Source organism: Heptranchias perlo, chromosome 25, assembly GCF_035084215.1.
Source record: "Heptranchias perlo isolate sHepPer1 chromosome 25, sHepPer1.hap1, whole genome shotgun sequence".
Taxonomy (NCBI): Eukaryota; Metazoa; Chordata; class Chondrichthyes; order Hexanchiformes; family Hexanchidae; genus Heptranchias; species Heptranchias perlo.
In genome coordinates this window covers 26395565-26421638 of record NC_090349.1, presented here as the reverse complement: position 1 = coordinate 26421638, position 26074 = coordinate 26395565, and the positions used below count along the sequence as shown (strand labels likewise).

General features: G+C 45.8%; 1 protein-coding gene across 2 annotated transcripts in view; it reads right to left on the bottom strand.

Moving 5' to 3' along the window:
• Nucleotides 1–26074, bottom strand: part of ift81 (intraflagellar transport 81 homolog) — a 112201-nt gene that overhangs the window by 58933 nt on the left and 27194 nt on the right. For both annotated transcript variants that reach the window (XM_068005823.1, XM_068005822.1), the window contains exon 11: nt 24374–24520. In XM_068005823.1, the coding sequence (XP_067861924.1) occupies nt 24374–24520 (147 nt within the window). The remainder of the gene's footprint in view (nt 1–24373; nt 24521–26074) is intronic.

Sequence of the window (26074 nt, the reverse complement as noted above, 5' to 3'; positions counted from 1 at the left end):
AGCCCCAAGTGACACATTGAGCTAATGTGGAATACTGTCTAATGTTTGTTTTCTGGAATGCTCCTGAGAATGCTCTTTTCCTAAACTGTTCCTCCCAATGATTTGGTCCAGGAGGCAAGTTTCCCCAAACAAGAGCACAATGTCTCTGTGTTTGGGAGAATTCATCTAGGATATTCTTTCTTTTTTAGACTTTTAAAAACTCTTTCCTGTCAATTTTCTCCACTCCTGGAGGTACTGATTTATTGTTGGAATATGGTTCCACAAGCACCGGTTGCCATCTGATGCATGTCCCATGTGGTCATTCTTCATGGTGCACATTGATAGCCAATGCTGCCAGGCTATCTGACCACAAGGGGTATAATGGACTATTCTCAAAATTAAGAGCAAGAGCCCTAGCCAATTTTCCCCTTTTGATTATGGGTGATCAGAAGTCGAGTGCCCTGTCTGAAATCAGGTAATTCAGTATTGATTGAGGATCATCCTAATTTATCTGGCTCACCTACTCTCTGCCTACACCCATGGATATTCCTCTTAAAAGGACAGATTTCAAACGCAGATCACTGCAATGATCCTCTTGTTGAGTCTTTAGTTTGCTGAAAGCTGCATAACATCACAAGACTATGAAAGAAAGTGTCATTGGTGCTGATAAATAGAAAGGATCCACACCTTCAACACATATCTTAAAAGGAACTAACCACTGCCTTGGACAACTAGCAAGAAACCAAAGAAAGCCAATTTTTTAAAAAATTGGGAAGATATACAATACGCCAAGTGAGGGTTTGTGGATCACAAACTTTAAATCTAAAGGGACGATTTTAACTCCCTGCACACGAGAACGTGGCAAGCAGGGGGGTTAAAATAGAGTCAGTGTTCTCCCCTCCGGGCTGGCGCCATACTCAAACGCCAGCCGCCAGTTTAACGAATGTGAGGCCATCAAAATGTGCAAAAGTCTGAGTCCCACAACGTAACTAGGACCCTGATGCGATTTTAATGCGCAGTTGTGCGACCCATGCCAAGTGCCGGGCTCACCACATAAAGCTGGAGGCAGGCAGGAGTAGACCCAGAAGAGGGATAAAAAAGGTGAGATTTCCTACAGTTTCCTTCTGCACCGGCAGGAACAGGATGCTCCTGTCGGCTCCACATGGAAACCGTGGGCTCCCCCCACCCCCACCCTGACCAAGATCACCTCCTACACCCTAATATGGGGGTCTGTATTCGTATTGAGAAGCTCAACAATACCTTGCCAGAGTGGGAATTTGCACTGCCTAGATTTTCTCAGTCTGCTGTATTCACTCTGGAGTGGACCCGATAGTGTAAATAGGGGTGTTAAAAGTGCAATAATTTCAAGTTTCACGATGCGATAATTTAGACACTTTTCTGAGCCGGGAAGCTTAACTCAGGTTGCTATCATGCAAAGAAAATGACAAATATCTTTCTAAGAAACAAGCAGAAGACAGCTGTCACTCACAAATCAACCACAACATGGTAAGAAATAAGTTCAAGATCTATTTCTTACCTTCTCTCCAATTTTCTCCCTTCCCCACAGTATAGACTCTTCATATGCTAAAAAGGCTGCTTTTAACACCCCTATTTACACTATCAGGTCCACTCCAGAGTGAATACAGCAGACTGAGAAAATCTAGTCAGTGCAAATTCCCACTCTGCGAAAAAAAAATACTAGTGTAAAACTCATCCCTTTGACTGAATATAATACTGCCATAATACAGTGCAATATAGATGGTTGCCACGCCTGCTGTAAAAGTAAACATTTAGGCACTTGGACGACAACAACAACTTGTATTTATATAGTGTCTTTAACATAGAAAAACATCCTACAGTACCTTACAAAGGTATAATCAAAAAAAAATGGACGCAACGCCAAAGAAGGAGGTATTAGAAGGGATGATCAAAAGCCTAGTCAAAGAAGTGAGTTTTAAGGAGAGTTTTAAAAAAGAGGCATTTAGGGAGTTGGAGGGGTTAGGGAGGGAATTCCAGAGCATGGGCCCAAGATGGTTAAAGGCAAAGGGAGCCAGTGACAACAGGAGTGGGTGAGCAGTTCTTGGTGTGGAATAGGAAATGGACAAAGTTTTGGATGAGCTGAAGTTTATAAAGGGTACAGAATGGAGGCTGGTCAAGAGAACATTGGAAGAGTCAAGTTTGGAGATGACAAAGACATGGATGAGGTTTTTAGCATACATGTGCTGATGTAGATGGGCGGAGGAGGTCAATGTTAAGGAGGTGGAAGTAGACAGTCTTTGTGGTGGAGAGGATATGGGATCGGAAGCTCAGCTCAGGGTCAAATAGGACGGCAAGTTTGTGAACAGTCTGCTTCAGCCTGAGACAGTAGCTGGGGAGGAGGATGGAATTGGTGGCAATGATAGAGTTTGTGGTGGGGCTGAAAATGATGGCTTTCGTCTTCTCAGTGTATACCTGGAGGAGTTAAACTCGGATATTGGACAAGTATTCTGACGACATAGAGGCAGTGGAGGGGTCAAGAGAGGTGGTGGAGAGCTAGAGCTGGGTGTTGTCAGCACACGCATGGAAGCTGACTCCATGTCTGCAGATGATGTTGACAGGGAATAGCATGTAGATGAGGAAGAGGTCAAGAATAAATCCTTGGAGGATTCCAGAGATAACAATGCTGAGGAGGGAAAGAAAGCCATTGCTAGAGATGCTCTGGCTATCATCGGATAGATAAGAATGGCACCAAGTAAGGGCATTCTGACCAAACTGGACAATGGAGGAAAGGCATTGGAGGAGGTTGATCATGTCAAAGGCTGCAGAGAGGTCAAGGAGGGTTAATTCCCCACAGTCATAGTCATAGAGGATGTCATTTGTGACTTTGGTTAAGGCTGTTTCAGTGATGGAGCAGTGGCAGAAACCTAATTAGAGAGATTCAAACATGGAGTTGCGGGAAAGACGGACATGGATTTGAGGGATAATAACTCGTAGAAGGACTTGAGAGTAAAGGCTGGCTGGAGATGGAGTAATGATGATAGTTTTGAAAAGGAGGGGGACAAAACCAGAGGAGAGGAAACAATTTACAATGTTAGCAAGAATGGGGGCCAGGAAGGGAAGTTGTGTCTCATGGACTAGATGAGCTCGGAGAAGGCATTAGGGGATGATGGGAGAGAAACTAGTGAGAGATTGAGGGATAATTCAGGGTGGAGCCTGAAGGGAAGTTTAGCTTGGAGGGCAAAGAGAAGGAATTAAAGCAGCAGAGGCCACTCAAGGGATGGTCCCAAACTTATCCATGAGCTCCTTGCATTTGTTGGAAGAAAGAGTGGAAGGGCAAGGATTCAGCTGGTAATGTAGAAAAAAAGTTGGGAGTCATCTTGCCCTCCATGGTGATCATGGAGTAGTGGTTGATTTACAAAAGAGCATGGGGGCCCAATGATGCTTGATATGGTCCAGCCATGTTGATGGATGGCTAAACAAATTATACTTCAGATATACTCAGGTATGCATCCATTGGACTTGAGGGAAGTTGGGGGCCATTCCAGGGAAACCAACCAAGATGGGGGAGAATAAATGTTTTGCTGGGAGCAAAGGTGGAGGTGAAGGAGTGATTGAGCAAATCAACAGCTTCAGGAGTATAGTAGCAAATAGAGGGTCAAAGGCTAGGCTGTTGCAAGTCTGAAAGTGCAGTTGTAAGTGATTTGGGGAGTGTCTTCCTGGGGCAGATGAAGAAAGTGCAACTGGAAGGGGGTTGGGGATGTGGGTTCTAAGGGATACAAGGAAGTGGTTTGGAGATGGCCTTGTTAGTGATTGAGACCATGGGAATAGAGAGGGAGGATGAGGGGTTGGCCATGAATATGGATGAATAAGACATTATACAAGTTGCTGTTTTTGCATCTTCACACTTCCCTTGGAGAATAGTGTGAAGTACTACAAGGACTCACAGGCTGATTAACAGTCTGACAAGTTGCCAACGTGGGCGTAACCATCTTTATACCAGCCTATAGAGTGGTTAGTCCCACATGGCAGGAGAGTTTTATGGGCTCCCACAACCCATACGATGAGGGGGTGAGGGGCCACCCACATTCACCAGATGCAATTTACCCACTGGATGTCAACCCAGAAATCAAAGCCTGAACTCCGGTCTCCAATCATCAGGACGACTGGGGGCAGGCCTCGAACCCTGCACCTTTTGATTCAGAGGTGGGAAGGCTACCACTAAGCCAAAGACTTACTCCATCAACCAATGAATGGGAGACCTGGACTCCATCCACCAGCTGTACTCCAAGATGCAATCTCCATTGCATTGGACTCATGAAAATGCAGGTCCATGTTCTACTGTACAGATAAGGGACCTGGGTTTAGCAATTTAAACATGTGGAGCTGGACTTCTGCATTTGCTTTCTTTGGGGTCCAAGCATCTAAGGAGCCAAACTTCCCATGTTCATCAGTCTACCATTGGCGGCCATACCTTCAGCTGCCTAGGCCCTAAGATCTGGAATTTCCTCCCTAAACCTCTCCACCTCTCCACCTCTCTCTCCTCCTTAAAACTTACCTCTTCAACCAAGCTTTTGCTCACCTGTCCTAATATCATTACGTGGCTCGGTGTCAAATTCTGTTTGATAACGCTCCTGTGAAACGCCTTGGAACGTTTTACTACGTTAAAGGCACTATACAAACGCAAGTTGTTGTGAATGTAAAAGGAGATTTTCATGCACACATTGCTTTACCAAAATCAGTTGTAGTCTAACAGTGAAAATAAAAGTGCCTTCTGATCGCCTCTTTACAGTCAACAAGGGATTCTAGCATGGTGTATTGGCTACCAACCTGGATACCTAAAAGGGATTTGAAAGGCCAGGGTGTAAAGCATTGTAGACATGGCACAAATACCTCCCAATCTGGCAGAGTTGGTGCTTTTATCCAACCAATCTCAAATTAACCACAGCACAGAATGAAAGAAAGGTAACCAATCTTCAATGTATTGTACAAAATTAGTTCTTGAATTAGTTTTCTGTCAAAAATTCCCTAATAGCACTGTAGCAGATTGGTTAAAAACAAATATGGAAGCATTGAGGTAAGCCTGCTATAATCTTCACACCTTTTTTTAAAGATAGTTTTAAATGTTGAATTTATAAGTGAAATCTTTTTCTTGCATGTTAAGGTATCAAATCCCTTTATTTTCTTACTGAGCCAAGCATAACCTACAGCTAAGAGAAAGAGCAGATGAATCTTCTTAAGGATCCACCAATGATATTCTGAACCAACAGCTGTGCAGGAATTACTTTCCTAGTCTGGTCCCCCTCCTTTCCCCATCGGAATGCACCTGCCTTCTGCTAAGTGCTATCCCAAGCAAAACAAACGCAGCAGCATGAAGGATTGACCTGTGCACCACATAGTGGTCACTGTAGTGCTTCTTCCTTAACGTTCATTATTACTCAAAGTGATTTATAATGGTAAGTGCCTCTAATCAGCTGTGTTCCCCATCCTCTCCAGACAAAGACAGACCTGGGTGGGGGGGGCGTTAATGAGAGAACTGATTGTGCTAATGGTTTATTTTGATTAATCCCATTTGATTCCTAGAATCTTTATGTATCTTTTGGAGAATGCTATAGTTGACCCCTTCAGGTTCCAATTCTGCATTGTGTTCCTCCCTGTCAGTTGCCTCCCCTAACACCTCTGTAGTTCCTTTTGCACCCTCAGGTATCCACCCCGTTACTTTTCCTCATTGTCAGTCAGTTCCTTTCTTTCTGTTCCTGTCTTAAATTTTGTGCTTCTTAAATTAAATGGAAGGAAAATTACAAGCTGCAAATATGCAATTTCCTGATATGTACTCCCAGAATGCATCAGGTGCACAGGAGCAGATAATTTAGTGCACTACTAGTGAGTTTGCCAAATTATACAGTCTTTAATAAAGAAAAATGGCCTCATAAAACACTCAAAATTTTATCATTCAACTGGTTCAGAAGAGAGATATGTTAGCTGAATTTTCAAAGCAACAAACAGTAATCCATTCTCTATAAACATTGGGGCAGAATTTGCTCACAAAATAATGGAGGAACTCAACAGAGCTCTCCGTTTTAAAAGGCGAACTGAAGGACCAAGTTCCCGCGTTTGCACATGCGCACTAAAACGCGGAAACATACTCCTATTGGTTTGCCAGTGATTTGACAGCTTAGAATTAAAGGGCCATCGCACTCTGCAATCATTGAAATCACTAAAAAATTGCAAACCTGCTCATCCGCCCAGCTGGAAAGTAACTAATTACGCCACCAAACAGGCACGCTTAAAAACACCAGGTCTAAACTAAGTTTTAAAACTGGTTAGTCTTAATGACTGCTAGGAAACTAAAAATTAAATTGTTAAACGGTGGAATCTCATATTACTCCTTATTTTAATAGTTTTTGGTCATTAAAAAAAATGTTCAAATTATTTTTTTAAAAAACTTTCCCTTCTGTCTCTAATTTAAGTCAATTATTTCTTTGGCTTTTCTTCAAAGTATTTTTAAAAAAGCAAGTAAACTCTCAAAACCTCAAGATGAAGGGACACACCCATCTACCTTTAAACTTCTATTGTTGCACAGATTACATGCTGGGAAATTTTACACATACTCAGCATGCATAAACTGCACATCAGGAAACAGTGCACCTGTGATTTTCCACCACTAATTGTAAGAAGTCAACAATTTACAATTCAATGCTTTACAGCAGGAACCAGCTGACCAGAGTGAAAAGAGGTGGCGTAGATACCCAAGGGGTTGCGGATGGGTCAGAGGAGGAGACTTGATGGTTAGAAAGGGGCCAGTGGCAGTTTGGGACCAATTCCCGGGTCCCCCACCCATCAAGGTTGTAAGAACCTGTTTCCCATAATACAACCAGACCCCAACAAACCTAATATTGTCAGAATCTGCTCCGTCTATATTCAAACCCCCCCCTCCTCATCCTAATTGGAGATTCATTTTCAAAATAAAACAAGTTGCATTTTGAAGCAAACAGAAAGCCTCTAGTTATCAGCCCTCCCACTTCCAGGTTCAGGTAACCAATCAGCACACACAATTCTCTAGACCATATTCCCAGTGCTTCCAGATCACAGAACCACTCCAATACTTTCAGACACTGAGATCTCCCTTCCAATGCCTTATATCCCAGAATCCCTCTCCCAGTGATCCCAGATCCCCTTTCCCCGGTGTTCCCAGAACCCTGAGAGACCCCCCCCCCCACCCGAAATATTGTTGGACCCTTAAACCCCTTCCTAATACTGGAAGATCCTGGGCCCCCTTCCCAGTGTCCCCTCAGCTCAATTTCTCCCCCTCACTAAATGAAAATTCTAATACCCAAAATACAACATTAAATAAAAATAATATATTTGAAAAATAGATATTTCATGATAACATGATTAAATTTATTCACCAAATTGTGTTTTGTGCCTTTTAACACCTTCATGAAGATTTTTACTTGAAGGTCTCAGCCTTTCCACAAGCTTGGACTTGATATTGTTGCCCAGAGCTGTGAAATTGTTAGCTGAACACAGATTGTGCAGTCTGATCATATGCAGTGTACCCAAATTCCCAGGATACACTCCTCATCCTAATTGGAGATTCATTTTCAAAATAAAACAAGTTGCATTTTGAAGCAAACAGAAAGCCTCTAGTTATCAGCCTATATTTGTTGACAGCTAGAAAATGTAAATATATTAATCAATGAAACGTTGGACGGTTGGAGAAGGGAAAAAAAAAGAGAAAACAGAAAGACTGTCTTTCCTCATCCTAAGTTGAATGAAGGGGTAGTAGGAGGGAGAGACATTCATGCAAAGACGAAGAGGCAGGGATGCAATGGGTGGGGAAAGCATGAGGGAAAGGGGGTAAGGATGAGAAGGGAGCCACCGAGGTTTGCAGGGCACATATTCCCCAGAATCCCCACTGGAAATTGCAGACTGCAGCTCTCAGTGGCTGTCACTACGTGCTGAGGTTCTACCTGTCCCCGGTGTTGAGAAGGATGGGCCTAGCCACGCTGCCACGGAACGCTCCGTCCAGTTGAACCGTTCCGCCCCACCTGTCCTTCATGGAAAAGTTTGTGCAGAAAAACACCTTTGACCACAAGGCGATCAGCAAGTGGTCCGCACGTAACGTCCTCGAGACCCTGCGGGAAAAGGAGATGGTGGATCCTGTCGGTTGGTTCCCCGAGCAGACTGTCAATGTCATTTGGCAGAACGCCTCATCGCCAGAGCTTTCAAACAAGCACCAAGACCTAGCTTGACTGGTGGTGAGAAGGGCCCTTCCCGTCAGATCCTTCATGCACTCCCGGACTCTCAGCACCACCGCGCGCTGTCCCCGAGGAGGCTGCGGTGGAGACGACACCGTCAGCCATCTCCTTCTGGAATGTGCCTTTGCAAAGAAGGTCTGGAGAGAGATGCAGTGGTATCTGTCCAGGTTCATCCCGAGCAGTTCCGTAACACAGGACTCTGTGCTCTATTGGCTGTTCCCGGGGACGCACACTGAGACAGACATCAACTGCTGCTGGAAGACCATCAGCTCGGTGAAAGACGCCCTTTGGTCTGCCCGAAACTTACTGGTCTTCCAGTGCAAGGAGCTGTCCTCGACAGAGTGTTGCAGACTGGCACATTCCAAAGTCCAGGACTACGTGCTTAGGGACATACCGAGGATGGGTGCAGCCGCCACAAAGGCTCTGTGGGGAAAGGCAACCGTTTAGAGCCTTCCCACCATTGTATAACGAGGGGCTGCAATCAGGGAAAAACCCCCTCGGGCAGAATGTAAAATTCGAATTGATGTAATGTACCCGTAATAAATCTGTAATGTATCTGTAATGAATCACCTGTATTGATTGTGATGCAATGAGGCACCCTAGAGTGTCATGAACTGTAATTATGTCCAATGTGTTCAGTGAACTGTACTTGATGTAACCTGCAAATTGTATGATCTGTATTGTGTACATTTGGAATGTGATATGACAACTGCATTGTATGTATTGCTGCAAATTTTATGAATAAAGTATATTTTTTGGAAAAAAAAGCTCTCAGTGGCTCCATTTTTCTGCCATAGCACCCACCTCCCACTTGAAGGGAAAGACAAGAAAGACAGAAAAATAAGCAGAAGAGGATCGAGAGAGAAGCACAAAGAATTGGGGAGAGAGAAGCATAAGAGAGGGAATCAACAAAAATATAATAGACAGTTAAGAAACAGACAATATTCTCCGACTTACCATGTGCAATGCAACAGAGATCCAACAGTTTGCACACGAGAGCAGGAGGGAAAGAAAGCAAATTTCTCTGCCTTAAGCCTATGAGATGTTTGGGAAGGAGGGTGCTCAGCCTGCCCAGCTGTCAATCAAAGTTACTACACCAAGTGTAACGCCTACCCTGGGATGTGGGGTCTTAGTTAACTCCATCACTACGCAAATGCAATGGAATAACATATAGGCCCTCAGGTGTCACAAGGGAGCCATCTTCTCACAATGGCATAAAATGCTGGAGATTTTATATAACAATATTATTTGTTTACCTACACTCCAAATTACTATTGTTTAGGTGGGATCCAGGCGGCTAAACACATGTCGACAAAAACTGCTCCATGCAGCCTTGGGAGTTAATCCCTTATAAGTTGAGTCTAATGCTACATAAATGCTATAAGTTAAAAAAAATCCAGCTGAGGCAAAACAGGCAAAATCCAAACTGCTACAAAATTATACCATTGTTTCCTCAAGAATAGTAGAGGCAACACATTTAATCTTTCAAAGTTTTAAGTGAATGTACTGAGTATTATTTTATGAATGCACAGACATGAAAAGTTAGAATGTCTGCAATTTGCATGGTCTGAAACACATTCAGAATTCCATTGTTAAGCATGAAAGAAAAATGAAAACTGTAACCAATTGCAATCCTGGTACCGGGAGCATAACTTGAAAAAAACACTGTTCAAAAAGTTACTAGGAAAATAAAGATTTTGTAAATCTATTTACAAAGTTGAGCAACAGAATCACTGAACTTTGCATGTTAATTACACTTTGATCTTCAAAAGTCTATGCTACCATCTGTGGATCTTACTCAAATATTGTGAAAAGAATGCAACACGTGTGATGTATTTGTCATAGGTCATAGCCACCTGTTTTTTGGCAAGCCACAAATGATAATCATAGTTTGGTAACCAGAGCGGGGACACTACATACTCAGTAGGTTACAGGCATCTCCTTCCCTTTACTGACTCAGGCTACACAATAAGTCTGCAACTCCACCTCATCTCATTTGGAAAGAAAATAGCATTCACAGCGTAAGCTGGAATTTCCACTTGCTGTTATAATTATCATCTACAGAAATATGACTTTTTTTTCCCTTTGAAAATTGGTAGTAATTATACCAGTGTTATATTTACTGTGCAATAACCACAAACATTATGTCCAACCAGTGTAATGGAGACCTTAACAAAAGACCATAAGGGCTATAAATATACTACCCATGCAATTCTCCATGGCTAACAACAGTATTAGCTTGCGGTGTTTTTAGACCAATATGAAACTGGTTTAAGAACAATGTCAAAGCAATATAAAACTGCTCACACAAGCACATGCCACTCAGGAGCAGAAGTTGCTTATAATATACCAAATGACAGGAGGCAATGAACTCAAATTCAGAGGGAGCAACCCATATTTGCCATATTATATGTATGAATTAAGAATCATGTGGAAGCTTACCCCCCCTTCCATTTTCTCCCCCTATTTCAGAAGCCAGGGCTCATGCTGGGGAGTATAGTTCTGCAAGCAGTTAAAAGAGCATACGGGATCCTGGGCTTTATAAATAGAGGCATAGAATACAAAAGCAAGGAAGTCATGAACCTTCATAAAACACTGGTTCGGCCACAACTAGAGTATTGTGGCCAGTTCTGGGCACCGCACTTTAGGAAAGATGTGAAGGCCTTAGAGAGGGTGCAGAAGAGATTTACTAGAATCATTCCAGGGATGAGGGACTTTAGTTACGTGGATAGACCGGAGAAGCTGGGGTTGTTCTCCTTGGAACAGGGAAGGTTGAGAGGGGATTTGATAGAGGTGTTCAAAATCATGAAGGGTCGAGACAGAGTAGATAAAGAGATAAAAACAGAAAATGCTGGAGAAGCTCAGCAAGTCAGGCAGCATCTGTGGAGAAACAAACAGAGTTAACGTTTCAGGTCAAAGACCTTGCGTCAGGACTGGAAGATATTAAAAGAGTTAAAGTTTTTGAGCAAGTACAGAGCCAGGGAAAGGGCGAGGGGAGGGGAGGAAAGAACAAAAGGGAAGGTCTGTGATGGGGTAGAGAGCACGAGTGATTAAATGACAAAAGGGATGATGATGCAAGGAAAGGAAGGTGGTAATGGGACGGGTTAAGAAACAAAAGATTGCTCAGTATGTAGTTGTATATTGCAGCAGCAGAACCATTACCAACACTAGCTGACCGAAAAAATGGGAGCAGTGGTCATGATCTGAAGTTATTGAAATCAATGTTGAATGCAGAAGGTTGTAAAGTGCCTAAATGAAAGATGAGGTGTTGTTCCTCAAGCTTACGTTGAACTTCATTGGAACAGTGTAAGACACAGAGGACAGAATAGAAGTGGGAAGGGGAATTAAAATGGTAAGCAACCGGCAGGTCAGGGTCACGCTTGCAGACAGAGCGGAGGTGTTCAGCAAAGCGATCACCCAGTCTGCGTTTGGTCTCCCGCAATGTAGAGGAGACCGCATTGGATACAGAGCTGAGCGATTCCACAACCAACGGATCAGATCAAAGCTCTGCAGTCCTGCCACATCCAGTCGTGAATGGTGGTGGACAATTAAACAACTAACGGGAGGAGGAGGCTCTGTAAACATCTCCATCCTCAATGATAGCGGAGTCCAGCATATGAGTGCAAAAGACAAGGCTGAAGCGTTTGCAACCATCTTCAGCCAGAAGTGCCGAGTGGATGATCCATCTCGGCCTCCTCCCGATAGCCCCACCATCACAGAAGCCGGTCTTCAGCCAATTCGATTCACTTCACGTGATATCAAGAAACGGCTGTGTGCACTGGATACAACAAAGGCTATGGGCCCCGACAACATCCCGCCTGTAGTACTGAAGACTTGTGCTCCAGAACAAGCCGCGCCTCCAGCCAAACTGTTCCAGTACAACTACAACACTGGCATCTACCCGACAATGTGGAAAATTGCCCAGGTATGTCCTTTCCACAAAAAGCAGGACAAATCCAATCCGGCCAATTACCACCCCATCAGTCTACTCTCTATCATCAGCAAAGTGATAGAAAGTGTCGTCGACAGTGCTATCAAGCGGCACTTACTCACCAATTACCCACTCACCGATGCTCAGTTTGGATTCCGCCAGGACCACTCGGCTCCAGACCTCATTACAGCTTTGGTCCAAACATGGACAAAAGAGCTGAACTCCAGAGCTGAGGTGAGAGTGACTGCCTTTGACATCAAGGAAGCATTTGACCGAGTGTGACACCAAGGAGCCCTAGTAAAATTGAAGTCAATGGGAATCAGGGGGAAAACTCTCCAGTGGCTGGAGTCATACCTAGCACAAAGAAAGTTGTTACTGGCTGATGGAGGCCAATCATCTCAGCCCCAGGACATTGCTGCAGGAGTTCCTCAGGGCAGTGTCCTAGGCCCAACCATCTTCAGCTGCTTCATCAATGACCTTCCCTCCATCATAAGGCCAGAAATGGGGATGTTCGCTGATGATTGCACAGCGTTCACTTCCATTCCCCTCAGATTATGAAGCAGTCCATGCCCGCATGCAGCAACACTTGGATAACATCCAGGCTTGGGCTGATAAGTGGCAAGTAACATTCGCGCCAGAAAATGACCATCTCCAACAAGGGAGAGTCTAACCACCTCCCCTTGACATTCAGCGTCATTACCTTCACCGAATCCCTGACCATCAACATCCTGGGGTCACCACTGACCAGAAACTTAACTGGACCAGCCACATAAATACTGTGGCTACAACAGCAGGTCAGAGGCTGGGCATTCTGCAGCGAGTGACTCACCTCCTGACTCCCCAAAGCCTTTCCACCATCTACAATGCACAAGTCAGGAATGTGATGGAATACTCTCCAATTACCTGGATGAGTGCAGCTCCGACAACACTCAAGAAGCTCAACACCATCCAGGATAAAGCAGCCCGCTTGATTGGCACCCCATCCACCACCCTAAACATTCACGCACTTCACCACCAGCGCACAGTGGCTGCAGTGTGTACCATCCACAGGATGCACTGCAGCAACTCACCAAGGCATCTTCAACAACACCTCCCAAACCCACGACCTCTACCACCTAGAAGGACAAGGGCAGCAGGCACATGGGAACACCACCACCTGCACGTTCCTCTCCAAGTCACACACCATCCCGACTTGGAAATATATCGTCGTTCCTTCATTGCCGCTGGGTCAAAATCCTGGAACTCCCTACCAAACAGCACTGTGGGAGAACCTTCACCAAACGGACTGCAGCGGTTCAAGAAGGCGGCTCACCACCACCACCTCAAAGGCAATTAGAGATGGGCAATATATGCTGGCCTCACCAGCGACGCCCACATCAAACGAACGAATAAAATAAAATACTAAATTGAAAATAGTACAAGTAAACCGCTGTTTCACCTGGAAGGAGCGTTTGGGGCCCTGGACGGTGGGAAGGGAGGAGGTGAAGGGGCAGGTGTTGCATCTCCTGCGCTCGCATGGGAAGGTGCCGAGGGGAGGAGAGCAGGATTGGGGGTGATGGAAGAGTGGACAAGGGTGGCGCGGAGGGAGCGGTCCCTTCGGAATGCTGAAAGGGGAGCGGAAGGAAAGGGAAGATGTGTTTTGTGGTGGGATCATACTAGAGGTGACGGAAATGCCGGAGGATGATACGTTGAATGTGGAGGCTGGTGGGGTGGAAGGTGAGGGCAAGGGGGACCCTTTCATTGTTCTGGGAGGGAAGGGAAGGGGTGAGGGCAGAAGTGCAGGAAATAGGACGGACGTGGTCGAGGGCCTGTCAACTACAATGGAGGAGATTCCTTGCTTGAGGAAAAGGGAAGACATATCGAAAGGAAGCGGAAGGTGGTATTGTCAGAACAGATGCGACGGAGACGGAGAAACTGGGGGAAGGAATAGACTCCTTACAGGAAGCAGGGTGGGAGGAAGTGTAATCAAGGTAGCTGTGGGAGTCGGTGGGCTTACAATAGATATTGGTTGACAGCCTATGCCCAGAAATGGAGATAAAGAAGGCGAGGAAGGGAAGAGTCGGAGATAGACCACGTGAAGGCAAGGGAAGGGTGGAAATTGGAAGTTAAGTTGATGAAATTTTCCAGTTCGGGGCGAGAGCAGGAAACGGCACCAATACCGTCATCATGCTGGATACAGCAAAGGCTATGGGCCCCGACAACATCCCAGCTGTAGTGCTGAAGACTTGTGCTCCAGAACTAGCTGCGCCTCTAGCCAAGCTGTTCCAGTACAGCTACAACACTGGCATCCACCCGACAATGTGTGTCCTGTCCACAAAAAGCAGGACAAATCCAATCCGGCCAATTACCGCCCCATCAGTCTACTCTCTATCATCAGCAAAGTGATGGAAGGTGTCGTCGACAGTGCTATCAAGCGGCACTTACTCACCAATAACCTGTTCACCGATGCTCAGTTTGGATTCCGCCAGGACCACTCGGCTCCAGACCTCATTACAGCCTTGGTCCAAACATGGACAAAAGAGCTGAATTCCAGAGGTGAGGTGAGAGTGACTGCCCTTGACATCAAGGCAGCATTTGACCGAGTGTGGCACCAAGGAGCCCTAGTAAAATTGAAGTCAATGGGAATCAGGGGGAAAACTCTCCAGTGGCTGGAGTCATACCTAGCACAAAGGAAGATGGTAGTGGTTGTTGGAGGCCAAGCATCTCAGCCCCAGGGCATTGCTGCAGGAGTTCCTCAGGGCAGTGTCCTAGGCCCAACCATCTTCAGCTGCTTCATCAATGAACTTCCCTCCATCATAAGGTCAGAAATGGGGATGTTCGCTGATGACTGCACAGTGTTCAGTTCCATTCGCAACCCCTCAGATAACGAAGCAGTCCGAGCCCGCATGCAGCAAGACCTGGACAACATCCAGGCTTGGGCTGATAAGTGGCAAGTAACATTCGCGCCAGATAAGTGCCAGGCAATGACCATCTCCAACAAGAGAGAGTCTAACCACCTCCCCTTGACATTCAACGGCATTACCATCGCCGAATCCCCCACCATCAACATCCTGGGGGTCACCATTGACCAGAAACTTAACTGGACCAGCCATATAAATACTGTGGCTACGAGAGCAGGTCAGAGGCTGGGTATTCTGCGGCGAGTGACTCACCTCCTGACTCCCCAAAGCCTTTCCACCATCTACAAGGCACAAGTCAGGAGTGTGATGGAATACTCTCCACTTGCCTGGATGAGTGCAGCTCCAACAACACTCAAGAAGCTCGACACCATCCAAGATAAAGCAGCCCGCTTGATTGGCACCCCATCCACCACCCTAAACATTCACTCCCTTCACCACCGGCACACTGTGGCTGCAGTGTGCACCATCCACAGGATGCACTGCAGCAACTCGCCAAGGCTTCTTCGACAGCACCTCCCAAACCCGCGACCTCTACCACCTAGAAGGACAAGGGCAGCAGGCGCATGGGAACAACACCACCTGCACGTTCCCCTCCAAGTCACTCACCATCCCGACTTGGAAATATATCGCCGTTCCTTCATTGTCGCTGGGTCAAAATCCTGGAACTCCCTTCCTAACAGCACTGTGGGAGAACCGTCACCACACGGACTGCAGCGGTTCAAGGCGGCGGCTCACCACCACCTTCTCAAGGGCAATTAGGGATGGGCAATAAATGCCGGCCTTGCCAGCGACGCCCACATCCCGTGAACGAATAAAAAAAATAAAAAAAATGTACTGGAAAAAGAGGTGAGGGAGCGGAGCCGAGTAGGACTGGAAAAAGGAATGTTCCACGTATCCCACAAAAAGGCAGGCACAGCTGGGACCCACATGGGTTCCTATAGCGACACCTTTTATTTGGAAGAAGTGAGTGGAGTCAAAAGAGAAGTTGTTCAAAGTATGAACAAGTTCAGCGAGGCGGAGCAGGGTGGTGATGGATGGGGAATGGTTGGGCTTCCGTTCAAGGAAGAACTGGAGGGCCCGCAGGCCGTCCTGGTGGGGGATGGAGGTGTAGAGGGACTGGACGTCCATGGTGATAGGAGACGGTGACGGCCGGGGAACTGGAAACTGTTAAAGTGGCAAAGGGTGCCAGAAGAGTCGCAGATATAGGTTGGAAGAGACTGGACAAGGGGAGAAAAAAAAGAGTCAAGATAGGAGGAAATAAGTTCCATGGGGCAAGAACAAGCTGAAACAATGGGTCTTCCAGGGCAGTCCTGTTTGTGGATCTTGGGAAAGAGGTAGAAGCGGGCTGTGCAGGTTGGGGGACTATGAGGTTAGAGGCTGTGGAGGGAAAATCGCCAGAGAAGATGAGGTCAATGACGGTCTAGGAAACTACGGCTTGATGTTTGGCGGTGGGGTCATGGTCCAGGGGGAGGTAGGAGGAGTTGTCGGAGAGTTGGCGTTCAGCCTCTGCAAGGTAGAGGTCTGTTTGCTACACAACAACAGCGCCGCCCTTGTCAGCAGGGTTAATTACAATGTCAGGGTTGGACCTGAGAGAATGAAGTGCTGCAAGTTCAGAGGGAGGTAGGTTAGAGTGAGTGAGGGGAGTAAAGAAATTGAGAAGGCTGACATCATGCCGGCAGTTCGCAATGAAAAGATCAAGAGAGGGTAAGAGGTCCGAGGGAGGGGTCCAGGTGGAACGAGAATTCTGAAGACGGGAGAAAGGGTCCGCTGTGCGGGGGGGGGGGGGGGGGGGAGGGGGGGGCGGTGCGGGGGGAGACTCCTGGCCTCTCAACATCTTCCAGTTCTGACGAAAGGTCTCCGACCTGAAATGTTAACTCTGTTTCTTTCACTATAGTTGCTGCCTGACTTGCTAAGCTTCTCCAGCATTTTCTGTTTTTATTTCAGATTTCCAGCATCTGCAGTATTTTGCTTTTGATGTAGATAGAAAGAAACTGTTTCCATTGACGGAAGGGTCAAGAACCAGGGGACATAGATTTAAGGTGATTGGCAAAAGAACCAAAGGTGACATGAGGAAAAACCTTTTTACACTGTGAGTGGTTAGGTTCTGGAATGCACTGCCAGTGGAGGCAGATTCAATCATGGCTTTCAAAAGGGAACTGAATAAGTACGTGAAAGGAAAAAACCTTGCAGGGCTATGGGGAAATGGCGGGGGAGTGGGACTAGCTAGATTGCTCTTGCATCGAGCCGGCACGGACTTGATGGGCTGAATGGCCTCCTTCCATTCTGCAACCTTTCAATGATTCTAAGCTCTGGCAGCCCCCTGGTATCTCACTCAAGTTGTCATTCAACAGGTTTATCGTTACAAAATACTTCCATGGCTGTCCATGTGATCTCATTTACATAATTTATTCAGCTGTCTGGAATGGGACAACTTCCGACTTAAAATAACTTCTTAACAAATTAGGCCAGAATTTAATGTTAACTTGTAACTGCAATTTCCACTCAAGGAATTTTCAACATAGCACCACTTCTCAAGAAAGGTGAAAGCTGCCTCTCAATGTCAAATACGGGAATTTTTATCATGACCACAACTGTATATACAGTTTTAATACTTTAATGATCAAAAATAAGTCATATACATTTCAACAGAATACTTCACAGTAAGCTGAATATGAAATTTATTCAATATATAAGTGGACTTCTGCAAACCACTTGTATCTGCGGTGCTCGCAAGCTGTTCCGTTTGCTTGAGATAAATGTTCTATTCAATACAATGACTCATCATTAAGCCTTCTGATTTTAGGGTTAAACCTCATCAAACTAGATAATTACCCCTAAAAGAATAATTCCAAAATTAGGGTTAAATTGAATGAAACATGGAAATGTCAGCATCAGCATACTGCAGTTCTGATGCAACACGCACAGCTACTTTCCCCATTTTGGTACAATGAGCACATTACCTCCTCAGCCCACTGACAGACGTCATCAATCTACAGCATCCTTTAATTGTCTCAGTCATGACATCTGAACAAAGTTCTATGTGGAAAGCAGACACCAAGGATGTTGCTAAGGATGTACGTCAAATCTTTTCAGCTTTAAACTTTAAACAGTCACAAATGTTCATTTACTCAGTATTTTATTTGTTCTTTCCAAAATTGATTGGGTGTTTTCTAATTATGAAAAGAGAGTTTTATTCTTGGCTTTAAAAACCATGCATTTATTTGCAGCTGAATTCACGCAATTGTTTGAAAAAATAAATCCCTAAAAATTAGAAGACTTATTTACTTTCAAATATCCTCTATAAGTAGCTGAACTGTAGTCAAGACAATTTACACAAAATAATTTTATTTCCTATAGGCAAACCATTAATAGTTTCATTCTAATTCACATATTTTTAGTACCATTAAAGACCAGGCTTCCTTAGGAACATCACCATTAGCATCATGTTTAACCCATAATGTACCACAGTTCTCATCTGGGCATGTGAGGCTGACAACAATGCGGACAAAACTCGTCCAGCAATTATGCTCAAGCATTTGATACAAGAAAGTTCATCAAAGATTGACTTGGTTACACGTAGGTCTCAACTGGCTGAAAAACAGCTTACGAGGTATTTTCAGACTTAGTCAATTAGAGGTTCATTAAGGTGCATGGTATGAGGAAGACAAGGAGGAGCGCCGAGTGTAAGTCAGTAAGTGTTTAGATCATTGGTTAGAGTTTTTAGTGCTTATTGTTCATCGTGGTTAGTGTCTTTTGTGGTTAGTGTTTTAGTGTTAGAAAAACAGTAAAGTGCCTTAAAGCTAAACAAACAGTTTAAATAACTGTAGTTAACATGGCAGGAAAGTTGGGGCCCATCGCATGCACATCCTGTGTCATGTGGGAACTCCAGAACACTTTGTGTGTCCTGGAAAACCACGTGCAGGAAGTGCCGCCAACTGCTCGAGCTCAGAGTTTCTGACCTTGAGGGGTGGCTGGCCTCACTACAGTGCATACGGGAAGCTGAGAGTTTCATGGATAGCACGTTTCAGGAGGTGGTCACCCCCGCAGCTACAGAAAGTTCAGGCGGAGAGGGAGTGGATGATCACAAGACAGACTGGGAGGAACAGGCAGGCAGTGCGAGACTCCCCTGGGAATATGGCACTCACAAACTGGTATTTAATGTTGAATACCAGTGAGGGTGTTGACACCTTGGGGAGTGCAGTCAGGAGCAAGTTCATGGCATTGTGGGAGATTTGGCTGCACGGGGGGTGAGGGAGGGGGGGGGGGGAACAAAAGAAATGCAGCTGTTATCGGGAATTCGATCGTCAGGGGGATAGACAGGCGTTTCTGCAGCCACCAACGTGAGTCCCGCATAGTGTGTTGCCTCCCTGGTGCCAGGGTAAAGGACATCACTGAGAGGGTGCAGAACATTTTGAGGGGGGGAAGGGGAATAGCCAGAAGTTGTGGTCCACATGGGAACCAATGACATAGGAAGGAAAGGGTTGAGGTCCTGCAGTCAGAGTTTCAGGTGCTAGGGAGGAAGTTAAAAAGCAGGACCTCAAAGAAGTAATCTCTGGATTACTCCCAGTACCATGCGCTGGTGAGTATAGGAATAGTACAATAAGACAGGTAAATGTGTGACTGGAGCAAAGGTACAGGAGGGAGGGCTTCAGATTCCTGGGGCATTGGACCAGTTTGGGACAGGAATGATCTGTTCAAGATGGATGGGTTGCACCTCAACATAGCTAGGAACAATGTCCTCGCAGGGAGGTTAACTAGTGCTGTGGGGGAGGGTTTAAACTAATTTGGCAGGGGAATGGGCACCAGGATGAAACAGTAGAGAGGAGAAACAAGGTACACAGAGGACCGGGAGGGACAAATAGCACTAGAATAAAGAATAGTTCAACAATAGGAGGGATCAAACACGTGGCAAATGCAAGTTTGGAATGCATTTGCGTAAATACACGTAGCGTGGTAAATAAGGTTGGTGAGCTGCAGGTTCAAGTCGCCAAATGGGACTATGATTATAGTGGCAATAACCAAGACTTGGCTCAAAGAAGTGGGTTGATTGGGTAGTTAATATTCCTGGTTAGCAGATATTCAGAAAAGAAAGACAGACAGACAGACAGACAGAAAGGAGGGTGAGGGGTGGCAGTATTGATCAAAGAAACTGTTATAGCACTGGAAAGGGATGATGTAGTTGAGGGGTCAAAGACAGAATCTATTTGGTTAGAATTAAGGAACAATAGAGGAGCTATTACGCCTCTGGGTGTATACTATAGGCCACCAAATAGTGGGAAGGAGATCGAGGAGAACATTTGCAGACAAATTACAGAAAGATGCAAGAACTGTAGAGTGGTGGATAATGGGGGATTTCAATTATCCCAATATAGGCTGGGACAGTAACAGTGTGAAGGGCAAAGAAGGGGAGGAATTCCTGAAATGTGTACAAGAGATCTTTCTGGAACAGTGTGTCTCCACCCAAACAGGAAGGAAATGATGCAGAATCTAGTTTTGGGGAATGAAGTGGGGCAGGGGGAGCATGTTTCAGTGGGGAAGCATTTGAGGAACAGTGATCATAATATTAGGTTTAGAATAGTTATGGAAAAGGACAAGGAACAATCAAATGTGAAAATACTTACTGCAGGAGGGCAAATTTTAGTGAGTTAAAAAGGGATCATGCCCAGGTGGACTGGATTCAAAAATTGGCAGTAATGAACATTGGGAGGCCTTCAAGGAGGTGTTGGTTCGGGTACAGAGTAGACACATTCCTACCTGGGTGGGGGGGGGGGGGGGGGGGTGGGGAGGAAGGAAGAGCATCCAAACCTAGAACTCCCTAGATGACTAAAGACTAAAGAGGTTAAAATAAAACAGAAAAGGGAAGCTTATGACAAATGGTAAGGTTCATAATACAGTAGAGAACCAGGCAGATTACAGAAAGTATAGAGGAGATCTAAAAAAGGGAATAAGAAGGGCAAAGAGAGAGTATGAGAATAGATTAGCAGGTAACATAAAAGGGAACCCAAAAGTCTTTTATAAACATATAAATAATAAATAATAAAAGAGTAGTCAAAGAAAGGGTGGGACCAATAAGGGACAAAAGAGATCTTCTCATGGAGGCAGCGGGCATGGCTGAGATACAAAATGAATACTTCGCATCCATCTTCACTAGAGAAGATTTTTTTTTTTTATTCGTTCACGGGATGTGGGCGTCGCTGGCAAGGCCGGCATTTATTGCCCATCCCTAATTGCCCTCGAGAAGGTGGTGGTGAGCCGCCTTCTTGAACCGCTGCAGTCCGTGTGGTGGCAGAAGGGTCGGTAACCAGAGGATACAGATTTAAGGTGATCGGCAAAAGAGCCAGAGGCGACATGAGGAAAAACAATTTGTGAGTTGTACTGAGGGGAGTGGGACTAATTGGGTAGCTCTTTCAAAGAGCCGGCACAGGCATAATGGACCCAATGGCCTCCTTCTGTGTTGTATCATTCTATGATTTCAATGGTGAGCCAGAGAGCAAGATGCTGTTTTCGTGAAGCTAACAGCGGAGTGGCGCAACTCAGACAGCAACTTTTGGATATAACTGCGCATCTGCCCCTCGCCTGAAGTTGCTGTACCATTTGCGCATAAATAACGGCAAGCGCCATTAGCCTCACCATTAGTTAGACAGGAAAATCTGGGCCAATAATTCTGCCAGCATTCTTCTGCCCAGTCTTCAATGTCACACCATTCCCTCAGAAATGTTGGATAAGCAATTACTTCTATGCCTCCACCAATATCACTTAAGTCAATGGGCCCGATGTTACCAGGGCTGCGGGTTCTTGGCGGGGGTCTATCGGGCGCGTGGGTAACGCGCCTGGCAAAATCAGTCAGCCACCCGCGCGATCGTAGCCTAATTGGATCCACTTACCTTCTCCTCCGGGTTCCCCACTGCTGATCTGCGTGTCGGGTGGGTTGCGCATGCGCAGTAAGATCTGTCAGCTGGAGGAGCTCTATTTAAAGGGGCAGTCCTCCACTGACAGATGCTGCAACAAATAGAAAAAAATTACAGCATGGAGCAGCCCGGGGGAAGGCTGCTCCCAGTTTAATGATGCCTCACTCCAGGTATCAATACATGGGGTGAGGAGGAGGGGGAGGACAGAGATCTTCCCCCCGGCGGGCGGGAGGAAGCGGCCTGCCTCTGCCACCAGGAAGGCCTGGCTCGAGGTGGCAGAGGAGGTCACCTGCACCACCAACATATCGCCCACCTGCATACAATGCAGGAGGCGCTCCAATGACCTCAGTAGGTCAGCCAAAGTGAGTGCACTTATTCATTCCCCTACACTCCATCTGCCACATCACCGCCCCCACCCCACACCTCCTTCTGCACTGCCAACACTACTCTGTCACATCACCCCTCATCCCCACTCAAACCTCATCCTCATCTTACCTGCACTTACTCACCTCGCCAGTACTCATCCCGCCTCTACCACTCAACCCAATCCTCATACAATCTCATGGCTCTATCTCATACTCACCCTCTCGTGCATCTCTTTCACGGTCAGCCTCACTCAACCTGCCACTACCTGTGCTGCAGCCACAGGGCATGCATCACATATGTGCAGTAGGCAGCGTAAGGCAAACGTGTTGTGAGCATGAAGGGGATGCACAAGGGTGTTTGAGGGTTTGTCATGGTTGTTACTTATATTGAATTTCTGACCAACTCACATTACATATTATATTGGCACCACTACTGCCATGTCTTTGCGAATCTTGTCTGGTTTGTGCAATAATGCCCTTTCCTGAGGATCACTATGAAGACCCACAACTGATGCCACCCATTGTGTCACTGCAGAGCGGGTGTAGGTGTATTTGCAGGGCTCTTTTGTGCAGACGGCTGAGAGACGTCGGCGATGTCCCTGGTGGCACCCTGGAAGGATGCGGAGAAGATGTTGAGGGCAGTGGTGACTTTGACAGCGACAGGTAAGAAGATGGTGCTCGGGCCAGCCAGGAGCAGCTTGGCATGAAGGAGGCTGCAGATGTCCACGACTACATGTCGAGTGACTCTGAGCCTCCGTGTGCACTGCAGCTCAGAGAGGTCCAGGAAGCTGAGCCTCGGTCTGTGGACCCTGTGGCAAGGGTAGTGCCCTCTGCGACGCATCTCTCTCTGCGGTAGCCCTCCCTCCTGCTGTACAGGTGGATGTGTCACAGCACTCTGTTGTGGAGCTCCACGTGTCAGAGGTGGACAGCATGGATGGCGAGGCTAGTGAGGCTGTTCGCCCTCCGAGGAGGTCATGACTGCAGCTACGGCGGCCCCCATCCGGAAGATGTGCATCTGAGGGGGTCCGCAAGGTAGGTACATGTCTCTGGACCCCGGGGTAAGTGTGCAAGTTGGTGACTTTGATTGTCAGGAGGAGGGTGGTGGAGGCCAAACTGTGTCCCAAGTGACAGAGTGGCCTCCTGCAGGGAGTGAGGGTCTCCCCCGCCCCCCCCCCCCCACCTGTCAAATGGACCTTTGCAGCTGCCACAGGCTGACAGCTGCAACAGGTCCATTTGAACTGGGAGTGTTTCCCCCAGTGTGGGAAACAGTCCCAGTTTGCTCTAAAATCCCACCCCTCCTCACAGAATCCCTTAATCAGGTCAGTTAATGACCTGCACAAGCAAAATAAATAGCTTCAAGTGGCATCCTGCTGGCTTTAATTGCCTGCGGGATTCCCACCAGTGGGGGCTGCGCGCGCACGCCGGCGCGTCAGTGGGGAACCCGGAAGTGGGCGGGTTGGAGTCGGGCTTCCGACCCACTCCGGGATTCTCCGATTTTCGGAGCCCCCCCGCCAGGAACGCACCCGATAGCGGGTGCTAAAATGACGCCCAATAACTAGAAAGGAATCAGAGTGTCCAGCTTGAATTGCCCTCAGATTTTCCACTTGTTACCAGCTTGAATTGCCCTCCGATTTTCCATTTGTTACCTCTGTTTAGTAATCTTTTTCCCTTCCCCCACTCAAGCCAACTTAGCAGTTATTGGGAATTCACCATGTAGGGAAAAGAGACACAAATGCACATTTTACAAATCCACAGCACCATACAGTACTTTAGTCCACCAAAGATTGTGCCACTGCCTATGGCAGTAAACAAATACTCTAACATGCACAATAAGAACTGTTGTAATATTGATTTTGAAGGTCGGTTTACTTGACACACACATCAGGAAACCACAAATCTACATCAAATTATCATGTACAAAACTGTCAATAAATATACTGTTTTCTCTACAGCAGATTATAAAGAGCAAAAAATACTTCCAATAGTTGCCATTAATGGTAAATATACCCAAGATACCTCAAATATTCATGGTCATTTGTTTCAGTTATCTTACCTCATCACCTTTCAGAACTTCTGTGCCATCAAAATCACGAGCCTGGTTTGTTTTCTGTGCCAGTTCTTTCTCCATGCTCGACAGTTCCTCTCTCCCTTCTTGTAACTCTTCAGCTTTAGCTTCTTTTTTTCGGGAAATGATAGATGCCTGGGTGCAAATTAAAATGTTACTTTGGAAATTGTTGGTTTCTGGTCACATAAAAATATAATTTTGTCATTTATTTTAGTCTGGAGAACAATTCTTATAAACTTTCTGTTCTTAATTCAACTATTTCTTCATGGACATAATTTTAAGCCTATTAGTAACTCTCTTGTGAGATTGCTTCTGATTAGTCTGGGGTCTAGAGCACGATTATGATGTTTAGCTGCTAACTTGACCTGCTCCTTAAAAACCATTGCTGAAGAACTTCCAGAGTGAAAGTGGTTTCAATAGGCAAATCAGGTAACTGTAAATATGAGATCAATCACAGGCCAGTTGCAACTGCTTGCATATTTCAGACAGATCAACAGCTGGATTCTTCTTTCTTTTCAGACAGTTTGGATCTGTAACAAAGTGTGACACATTGAAGTGTGATGCCTGGAGTGTGACAGATACGTGCTAAAAATGAGTCTCTTCTATGGATACGTGCAGCAGGTCACAGCAAAGGGCAAGATCCAACCATGTTCTGGATGGACAGCAGGGGTGGGTCTGGCGAACCTCGTTGTGCAAGTCAATATTCTCAGCAATCACTCTGATGAAGCCAAAGTACCGCATGCAACTGCTGGTCAAAAACCTAAAAGCGGCACAATTATGTGCTGTTTCTGGATCACCATGCAATACAGAACATCAGCCATCATATTGTTCAACTCAGCTAGATGTGCTGAAAGTGTCACTCAGTGGTTCAGGTATCAATCAGCAGTATTGCATTTTAACAGAGGGGTCAAGAACAAGTCCCACCTTGCTTGTTGACATACCATGGAACCACTGTATCGTCTGACAAAGACATGCTGACTTGCCCTGCACCAGAGTCTGAAAGTGTCTGAGGGCAAGTCGTACCACTGGTAAATCAAGCCCATTGATGCGTCAGATGGATTTGTCTGCAGTGCACCTCTCCTGACTCCATATGTCTTGCATGTAACCCCCATCTGCACAAGGTGACATCCATCATCAGTGTTAGTTGACATGGTAGCTGTAGCAAGATCCTCTGGAGAACATCCTGCTCCTCGGAGCACCACCTTAAATCTAGAGCTAAGGTCTGATCTGTCTTCACTGGCTGATTAATAAAGGTGATCTACAGGGAAAGCACTGATGAAGCAAGTCCAACTGTAATGATCTCATGAACAATAAAACATTTGGGACAAAGATGACTGCTGCTATCAGAGCAAAAACATGGAAGTACTTATCTACTGTGACCATTGACTCTTTGTGCCAAAAGGATGTCTATTTTTAAAGTACTGCAATCCAGTTTGGGAGCAAGGCAACTTTGCCCAGAGCCATACAAAAACAACAATCATGTCTTGAATCTTCAGTGCTTACCTATAGATATTTAGATGCCAAATATTGGCTTACAAGATAAATTATGAATCCTATTACCTACTCTTTGCATAAACTATTGAATAATTTATAAATATACACATAAAGCAGCAGAAAATGCATTTTTGAGAAAACAACTGAAAATTAGGATTATATTCAAATGCGGGTACCCCATAATTATAAATTTTC